Here is a 10,194-nt window from a genome sequence, read left to right as displayed (position 1 = left end):
CATGGCAAGTCGATGTTCTGGTCACCTTTTGGATTCCTCTGTCCTCGTCCACTAAGTCCAGCTCCACATTAAAAACCATCTTGGCCTGGACACCTTATATACGCCTCAAATCCCTGACCGGAACCCCCACACCACCTTACCCCCTCCGTCAGCTTCACCTACTCTCCTCATTCACCTGAGGTCTCAGGTGATAAATTCAATTTTGAATTCCCTTGAAATCAAAACGTGCTTTATAAATCAACTTGCCTATTTGTGCATTTAATCATTTCAGAGAAATGTTAATCTCAAGACTGTGTCTCGATCTTGTGTCCAAAACTTGGTTTCAACAGAAATACTCAAAAGAAAGTACAGAAATTGTACTTAAGGTTCTGTGTGTATGGTTTTAGTGGCATCTAGTGGTGAGTTTGTTTATTGACTTACCCCCACACATTCAAGTTTGTATGGGGAATCTTCAGGTAACATAAAAACACAGAAGATTTAGAGGAAGTGTTTGGTTTGTCTTTTCTGAGCTGCAGTAGAAACAGTAAGGTGGCCTCCATGGAAGACTCCCAATTTAGATTTAAAGGGCTCATTCTACAGCAACAAAAAACACAACTATGATTAGATGATCAGGTGATTCTACACTAATTTAAACAGAATTATGTATATTACCAACACATTCCCCTAAATCGTACACACCGAGTACAGTAATGTACTTAGTTTCCACCACTGCTTCTCCTTTTCATGATGCACGAAACCCTGGACTTACCGTGGACCTTTCATTCGTTTGAAACCTTATCTTATTAATATCTCAGCTCTGGGCCTGGACGAGAGGAGCAAAAAACCTGCTGCTGGCAGGACTGGGGAGGAAACTGAACCAGCTGGATATGGACCAAAAGAGAGGAGGAATGCTGGTACCACCAGATGTCAGCTCCAGGTGGAAGGTTATGGTTTACTTTAGGCTTATCTCATTAATATCTTCCATAAAACATTATGTCAGAGAAAATTTCTAATTCAGAGACGACTGGCCCAATCCTCGAACTGTTTGGTATCACGAGTCTTCTGTATTGATCTATGAGGATGAGTAAATTACATCTATATTACATAAAATGTAAAACAGACATGTTCTGGTGAACTGATGATGACGTAATAGAACGGCTGTTACATTTTAATACTTATAAGTTGGCACAAAATGTCAGGATGGGTTATTTGTTTAGTATCGTTCTTGGTGCTGCTGCTGTGGTTTCTGGCTTTTATTCACTTCTCTTTTTTGTACTTATTTCTAAACAATGGTGATTGTAAGCATGTTTCAAGCAGGGCACATAATGTGCATTAGATAATAATAAAAATCAATCAAAGGAAGAAGTGTAAAAAATGCTTAATTCAAAAGAGTTTCCTGTTGGTTTGTTAACATGCGTCCGGCGTCCAGTTTGGAATATTTGCACAAAAGAAACTCTGAAAATCTGTTATACAAAAAGCTGGAAAGAAACTTTCAGATTCCGTCTGTGTTCCCCTGCGTGGGCTCCTTGTTGTCACACGCTGACTCTGGTTGGTCCAGAGGCACAAGCTCCGATCCTGCAGGGTCAGGGTTGCACAGTATCCAGTGGTTTTTGTCCTCCTCGGCTTTGTGGGAGTCCAAGAAGGTGTGAGCTGTCACCTCGTACTCCTTGCCATATAAGGTCCTGCAAGGAAACAACTGTCAACCCAGAGAACAACAGCAGACATGCACGTATTGTTACATTACTTCTGGCTGCCATAATGTTATGAGTCCTCAGCTTTGGACCACAACTGGCAGAGAAGAGATGGCTGCAGTTTGACGCTGTCAATGGAAGCGAGACTACAAGGTGAGTCTCACCCTTTGTTTGTTTTTTTGCGGCCTTTGATCTGACATATTCTGGTCAAATGAAAGCTGCACATATCAAAAACCTTAATATTGTATTTTAACATGTTTTTTTGTGTGGATTTTTTTTTTTTGAAAACTTTAAACATACCAAAGCATGTGATCACCCATAACAGCAAGAGCCTGGTTCGTCTTGCAGTGTCTGATCACCACCTTCACATCAGCCTGTCACAAAGAAAACAAAAAGTCTTCTGTATTTATTGCACAAAAGGCTGACGCTGCAACAGTTAATCATAAAGCTCCAGTAAAGACTTACAGGGACAGGCTGACCCTCATATTCAAGCCTCTCCTGTGGGTCAAAGTGCACAACCTTCCACCATGACAGAAAGGAGACCTCTTCCTCCAAAGTAACCTCTTGCAGACGGGAAATCTTTGCACACTGCCACAACAATATGAGATAGACTTTAGTTTGTAACATTTACGCATTTCCACTTTCTTAAACATGCTCTGAGATGACACTCTAAATTAAATAATACAAATTTAAACATGATCTACCTTTTGGAAACTTTTTATATCACTTGTCAAGTAAAGCTGAGGAAAGAAGAGAATATAAAACATGTTAAGTGACACACAAAAGAAGAAATTCATGTGTTTTCTTTTTTCTGAAGTATTCATAAATATAAAGCCAAATTAACATTTGATGTTCAAATATCAATTTATCGAAAAACTTTTCTAGTTTGACCATGAATTATTTAACTGTCTTCATTAGATATTAAACTTATTGTAATAAAATAAATAATTTCCTCTTGTACAACTTCATTGAAGTTCACTTACTCCTCTGGCAAAGCCCCTTGTAGTTGTCAGGGAAAAACTTTGATCATAGAGCAGAGTCGATCCTTCAGGGCTGCCGTCTACACTGCAATCACACAAACAGCGTTACAACCTCACATCTGAGACTTTTACGTTGACATGTATGTTGATGAAGTTGTAGGTGTGTTAGTGTGTACCTGGTGATGATGAAGGCAGTGCGCCTACAGGGCAGGATCCCTCTTCCTGCACTGACTCCACAGGGGCTCTTAATGCCAGGCGAAGGAATCCTTATCAAGTTGTTAACACCAGCGTTAATGCTGACTGAGCTGCACTCCCTGTTTTCTCCTCCCATGTTCACCAACATAACAAAGTCCCCAAAGTGCACCTGTCCATCAGTTGTCAGCGAGAGATTCACCTGCACACATGGACAAGCACCGTCAACCTGATGATCAACCATCGCCATCATCATTGTGATATTGTGGCTGTTGTTAATGGTGTTCTTAATTAGGTTAAACTCAATTTACCGTTCCGAGAATGTTCTGTTTGAGGAAGTCTATTTTCTGAGCAGCAAGCTCGCCTCTTTCCCTTTTGTCCAGATACACTTTCTTTGACTCCTGGAAAACATTTTCAATTAGTGTTATTATATATGTGCTCACAACTTCACTGCTGCTGGTTAAACAAAGAAAAGTTGAAGTACAAAACTTAACCAAAGGGATCATTACAAATCGACTTTGTTGCTCTGAACTCATTTATTGATATAATGTGTGGAGGAAGCTTGGACCAAAGGATCAGTCAGCGCAGGTGAGAGCTGATTGATCCTCTGGTACAAAAGGCAGCAGCAGAGCTTGAAGGCAGTATACAACTTTATAACAATGGGTAGAATTTCAGATCCATTTTCAGTCCTTATCCAGCTGTAAACATGTGTAAACAACCTGCTAATGTTTTACATCAGTGCAGTTATTTAAGTTGCGATGCTAACAGGTGCTTTTTAAGCAAATTTCTATCTTAAAAAACGTTCATCTTTAAAACAAACCTCTTTCCGTTGCAGCTCCTCATTCCAGTTTCCTACTTTCACATTACAGTTAAATACTGTCCTCTGAGCCATCCTGGCTGTACTACTGTGCTATAATGCTGTACTGTTATACTATGACTAATGTAAATTATTTATTTGATACACAAGCTATGCAAACCTTCTAATGCACAACATGGGTCAAAAATGAGCCGTATTATATTTCCTTTGTTATTTCATGCTGGGTGTTTCTTTGCTATATTCTTTTATGGCTTATTTTTCCCTTTAATGGGCTTCTATGCCATCAAAGGAGCCTTCTGTCAAATGACGAATGAAGAATAATCCATACAAGAATATAGCAAAGAAACACCCAGCATGAAATAGAGAGAGCTATCAAAGGAGCCTTCTTGATTTATGAGAACTTGATTCCAAGACACATCCACAACTCCAGCTTGATCCTGTGTAGAACATAGTAGCTCATCATCAGCATCAGAGATTTCAGACTCAGAATCAAGATCAAGTTTTATTTTGTTGATCTAGCTATGGTTAGCTAGCTAGAAAAGAAGCTAGCTAGCTCATCCCACAAGTAGTGGATTATAAAATAAGACTTGCATGCATCAGATGTGCAAAAGCAGCTTTGTGAAATGAATGGCAGGTGTTCTATGGAGAATACAAACTGTACAGAACATTTTTTACCCATGTGTGTAAACGTGATGTAGAAATACAAAATGTATGCTTGTTTATAAAGTGAGAAAGGAAAAAGGAATAATGATTTGTGGTCATCAAAAACAAGATATTTAATGAATACTTAGAATATTAAATGATATAATACATTTTGTGGTAACGTTAAGCTGCGTTTATTTTGTGTAGGGGTTTCTATGGTAACAAGCCAAGTTATGTTCCAACTTCTCTGAGAGGGCGCACGAGTTCAACATTAAGCTGAGGTCATGTTTCTGTTGTGTGATGAAAAATTCCACTTTAGGAGTTATTGAGTAATTTAATTGTGTTTATGTACATATTAAACGAATGTCGATGGTAAATCTCATTGTCTTTTAGCTGCTGATGTATTATTTGGGAGACTTAAGTTCTTATTAGCTCATATAGTTAGTTCTCTTTAATTGAAACAAATATTTAAATATATATATGAAAAAAATTGTTGAGACTACACAGTGCATTTAAAACAAAACAAAAACACAGGTGATATTATGAAAAAAGGTTTATAACCAACAGGAAAGTAAAAATACATGCCAATGTTTCTGGGTATTTTATGGAAATTTAAATCTCAAGACTGTGTCCTGCATACTGTGTTTAAAACAAATTGTACTTAAGGTTCTGTGTGTAGGATTAAGTGGCATCTAGAAGTGAGTTTGCTTCTTGACTTATTGGGCTGCAGTCGAAACAGTTAGGTGGCCTCCATGGAGGAGAACCCGCTCCCAATGTATAATTTAAAGGGCTCATTCTAAGGCAACACAACACAACTATGATAAGATGATCAGGTGATTATACACTAATTTAAACAGAATTATGAATATAATACCAACAGATTCCCCTAAATCCTACACACTGAGTACTGTAATGTACTTAGTTTCCACCACTGCTTCTCATTATCATCATGCAAGAAACTGTGGACTCACAGACTGTGAACATGCATGAACATAACCACACATGACTTGAGGTTTTGAAGTGAATTGGAGTGAATTCAGAAAACATGCGGTGTCCAGTGATTCTATGTATAATCCTTCACAGTTCCTATAAAAACAATATTCTGTGCTCAAAAACATGTTTTTTTAATATGTCTGTCTGTATAGTCAGTGACCACTGGCTCTGTCTCTGGCTCCAGCGCCATTAATGTGACTCAGTTTGTGGTTGATGTCCCTCTGAGAGTCACTGTCGTACTCCTCTTCGTCACTCCTGTCGTCGCCCTCCAGCTGCAGAAGAAGACGTGGACAAAAGAGTAAGAGTACTTGCAACTTGATAGAGATTTGCCACCGTTTCATCAGGAATACCATTAAGCCCACCTTGGCGAAGATAAACTTGTAAACCATTCGTGAAATGAGAAAAGCCCAGTAGAGGTGCAGCATCTGCAGAACCACCAGCATGACGTTGAAGAAGTAGTAGCCAAAGAAGGGAGGGAACTGCTCCACAGGGTACACCCATGTGCAATGGATTAGCCTGGAGAAAACATGCACATGTATCATCTTCAAACTGAACACCAGAATCACAATCCTGCCCCATGTTGTGTCTGTTTATCTCACACACTTACCAGAAAGGGAAAATGACAAGTCTTGTCGCCATGAAGAGAACAGTAAAGACTACAAACATGGCGTCCGCAGTCTGGTGCCACTTGGCATAGTTGAATACTTTTGCCCCCTGTGACACAAAAACAAGGAATAGAATATAGTTCAGTTTTTTAGTTTTGAGAGAAGCCAGTGAATAAGTTACAGCAGGTAATGTATCTGTTTCTATGTTGTTTGCATATAGTGATAACCCTCATATAATGTAATGTATGTACATTTTAGTATGTACATACATTACACAACTCTTGAAAATGAGTTCAAATGCAATGACAACAGCCCAGCTTTCTATGCCTCCTGCTGGTTGAAAGGGGGAATGATCCTGGACTCTTCTGTCTTATTCCCTCAGGTGTGTCATGTATGTCAAAACCAATAAAGAGGGGACGGGGACATTGACCCTTTCTTGTATCTGTCTTTGCTGCAGCAGTTGTGTGTTTTGTGCGAACTTGTGATTTAGTGTTAGGTGATGTTGCTTCTTTTGTTTTCTTTTTTGATGCGTCCAAAAGTCCTACATTTGCAGCTGAGGTTCAGATCGGATGTTGTTTAGGTCCGAGGGAGGACGTCAGATTCGACAACCTCTCGCTGTGTGGCGTCCCTGCTTTTCTTGATCTTGATTGGCCCGTGTTTTTTTTACACGTTTTTAATAATAGATACAGAGTTTTTGCTGCTGAGACTTGAATTATGAATAGTGTCTCATATTTCCTGTTCAATGCCAAATTTGAGAGTTAAATCAATCATTTAAACCAATAAAAATCATCATCTCTTCCTCACGTTACTTCTTCAAGCAATCCGGTTCTACCCTATTAATTTGAGCTCCATACTGTGTTGCTGACTGAGTCTCAACTCTATGTTCACGTGGAAGGGAGGGATCGGTTAGAGGGATGATTTATTCATTTCTTATTTGTCATCAAACCTGTTTTAAAACCAGCCTCCAGTGACTTTTGCAGACTATTTTACTTTCTACACAAACTTCAGTTACGCCTCTAGACTTAAGGTTATGTACTGTATGAACTTTTAAAATGTCAGCCTTTTCATTTAACAACTAACTTGATCAAAGCTACATTTTCATCTTTAAAGTTACTTTGCTTTTTTGAAGATGTAAAACAGCTTTGCTCTGTGTGGGTAAAATGGATTTTTGCTGATTCTGTGAGAATTCTAAATCTCAGTTATCAGCTCACACAACACCAGGCAACAGTCATTACACAGATTATCTTGCACCTGCTCCAATGTAAGAACAGCACTGACCTCCAGCAGAATGTCGGCAGAGTCGTGAACTGCCATCACGAGGGTCCCGATACGGATGTAGTTGGAAATCCAGGAGAAACTCAGAAGAGTCAGAGTGGCTATATGATGAATCACCTGCTCTCTGAAGTCCTGCACACATACACATGACAGGTTAAAACTGATATGACACAGAGACACTTTGTAAATACTGAACAAAAAATAAAAATATAGAAAATGTATAATTAAAATGATAAAATCAATAATAACCTTTAATACAACTAGTGAATTAGTGTATTAATTGATTTTATACATACATGTGTGTGTACTAAGATTCTCAGTCATCCAAATAATATTAATAGCAGACAAATTAAATCGAGCACAACTGGACGTACAGTAGATAGAAGAAAATAGAAATATATTTGAACGGCAGGTGAGATCAGTAGTCTTCACTCAGAGAGTCTTCACTACTTGGGTCTCCCCAGCAGCCATTCAAACTGAAAGTGGCTTATAAATGAGAGGTGAAACATTTTCAAGTATCTCCAGTACAGTTGACTTTGATTCGACTTTTCCACTTACTTTCCGCTTCACATCAAATGTGAGGCTGAGGAGCAGAGACAGGTAGAAGCCCATTTCCAGGAGGTAATACCAGTACTGAGACAGCAGCATGGACTGCATGGACACATGAAGCACACACATGTAAATGTTGAGTACTGTAATATTATGTAAGACATCCTAATAGTACTCGCAGAAATACTTTCCTGTTTGGGGAAACCTGCCCAAACCTCCTTCAGATTGTAAAGCCAAGGTTTCTACAGAGAACAAAAACAGAGGGAGAGGAGTGTGAGGCTGGAGCAGTGGTGCAGTAACTGAGCGTGAGAAATATCAAAAAAGAGAAATGTCCCCTAGCAGCAAATCAAACAGTTGAGGAAATAGAAAAAATGTATAACATAAGAAATAAACTCTCTCGTTAACAGTCGTGATTGTGATGAAACAGGATGGAACAAAAATACTTACATCATACAGAGCGAGAACTCCACTGACAAATGCGAAAAAATAAAATGAACATCTCCAACTATTGACAGAAAAGAACAATAATGTCACATATTTACACACACACACACACACACACACACACACACACACACACAAACACACACAGACTTATATCGTTGTACAATCACACATAACAACACACATACACACACCTGGCCTCACAGAACCTCTTCCGAAGTCCCGGTCGCTCCTGGTTCCTCCTCCTCCTGAACCAGACCTGAATGCTTCTCTCTGACCAACTCGTCTTTTTACACAGTGACCTCACTTCAGCCTGAAACACAAGGGAAGAGACTTTAATACACACACACCGTCATCTTCAAATCCAGATCCATCCAGGGTTTTTCAGGTCTTCAACCAGTGAGACTGTGCCCGTGGACTGCAGCAGATCTAGTCTCCTACTGTTGTATTCTGTCCACCTCAAAGTTTTACGTTTTTTCTAAGATGCTCATTGGTTCACCTGTTTTAAAGAGGGGTTATGTGAGCTTCCCTAGTTTTTCTACTGCTACAGCCAGTCTGGTCGTTTTCTAAGTGGGTATTTCTTTTATATTTTGGCTCCATTCAGAGAAAACTCTGTGAAGATTGGAAATCCTTGATCAGCGCTTTCAGAAATACTCAAACCAGCAACCAAAGACTGTTTGATATGATCCATTATCTGGAGCTCTGCACCCACATCTGCATGATTCTATGTGTTTGTTACACTGCTGCAGGTGTTAGTACATTAGTGGTACACATGGGCTGATTCACAGTTCATATGAACAAGACACAACTTTTTATTTAACATTGAAAAGGCCCTTTATCAAACCTGTGTTGGAACCCGAGCTTGGTGGCAGAAGTAGTTTTCTAAGGTGGGGTTTGGTTCTGCTGTCTGACGTATCCTGTCCCTGATCCCCCAAACATCAGCCAGTGGTGTGGCCAGATACCTGTGAGACACACACACACACACACACACACACACACACACACACACACACACACACACACACACACACACACACACACACACACACACAAGTAACATTCCAGTAATATTATACAAGTATATCTGGCATAACACAGCTTCGTGTCCTCCTTCTAAACGCAACAGGCGTTTATCTTTAGGCAACCAACATTGCTACAAACACCACGTGCAACTTGAATCCCAGTGTTTTGAAACAAGTTCCCACACAGAGCACAGAATAATCTCACCTTTCAAACGCATATCTGACGAGAAGCAGGCAGAGGGCACAGGGCAGAGCTGCATAGAGTTGAGAGGCTTTAGCGTAGACACGACCTTCACTGTCCTCCAGGTCCGTCCAGGAGACGTTTGCCGGCAGCCACAGACGATCCCACCACAGCCACTCACCGACTGTCTGCAACATGCTGCTGGAAAACATGAAACACACCCACGGAAATGTATCAGATTCGACAACTGTGATGCAAAATAATGTGTTTCTTACTCAGGATTTTGGTAATAAATATTTCAATGTTTTTAATTGTTTTAATAAATCAATAAAAATACGTATCTATTGTTTCTTGTTTCTTGTTATTGTTATTTTTATATCATATCATTATCTATTGTGTATTCCGCCCCCCATGATTATAACATATCATTTATTTCACAGTTTAAATTCAATATAATTGCTGAACATGTACAAACAAGTGAAGCTTATATTAAAATTGATGATTGTAATATAAGGTTTTTTTTCTTTATGAAAAGTCAAATCTTCTCTTGAATAAGATTGAGACTACATGTTAAAAGAAATTGCCATTCACTGCAAAAACCAGTACCTGCTTGACAAAGTTATTGTGAATCTATAGCAGTTAAACACCCTTAAAAAAAAAAGTATCATTCACATTGGACACAGGCCGGCATGCTGAGGCAGATAGAGCTGTGTCCCATGAGCATTTACAGCCAACTAGGCACCACTTGAATGTGCAGTGCCAATTCTGCAGCTGTGGCCACCATGACTTCCAGCCTCCCAGTGCAACTGTTATCTTATCATGTG

General features: G+C 39.4%; 2 protein-coding genes across 2 annotated transcripts; both read right to left on the bottom strand.

Moving 5' to 3' along the window:
* Positions 1-1,471: 1,471 nt before the first annotated feature.
* Positions 1,472-3,734, bottom strand: LOC133009146 (cilia- and flagella-associated protein 161-like). Its single transcript, XM_061076556.1, has 8 exons — positions 3,663-3,734; positions 3,154-3,243; positions 2,827-3,044; positions 2,654-2,735; positions 2,375-2,410; positions 2,136-2,258; positions 1,971-2,044; positions 1,472-1,661 (listed from the first exon to the last, which is right to left on the bottom strand). The coding sequence occupies exons 1-8, from the start codon at positions 3,732-3,734 to the stop codon at positions 1,472-1,474; spliced, it is 885 nt and encodes a 294-aa protein (XP_060932539.1).
* A 1,407-nt stretch (positions 3,735-5,141) lies between these two features.
* On the bottom strand, positions 5,142-9,567 carry cers3b (ceramide synthase 3b). Its single transcript, XM_061076935.1, has 10 exons — positions 9,395-9,567; positions 9,012-9,129; positions 8,362-8,480; positions 8,171-8,228; positions 7,903-7,965; positions 7,733-7,825; positions 7,178-7,306; positions 5,902-6,008; positions 5,657-5,810; positions 5,142-5,566 (listed from the first exon to the last, which is right to left on the bottom strand). The coding sequence occupies exons 1-10, from the start codon at positions 9,565-9,567 to the stop codon at positions 5,447-5,449; spliced, it is 1,134 nt and encodes a 377-aa protein (XP_060932918.1). The 3' UTR covers positions 5,142-5,446.
* Between the last annotated feature and the right edge of the window lie 627 nt (positions 9,568-10,194).

Source organism: Limanda limanda, chromosome 8 (genome assembly GCF_963576545.1).
Source record: "Limanda limanda chromosome 8, fLimLim1.1, whole genome shotgun sequence".
In the NCBI taxonomy this organism is placed as follows: domain Eukaryota; kingdom Metazoa; phylum Chordata; class Actinopteri; order Pleuronectiformes; family Pleuronectidae; genus Limanda; species Limanda limanda.
This window is presented reverse-complemented; position numbering and strand designations above follow the sequence as displayed.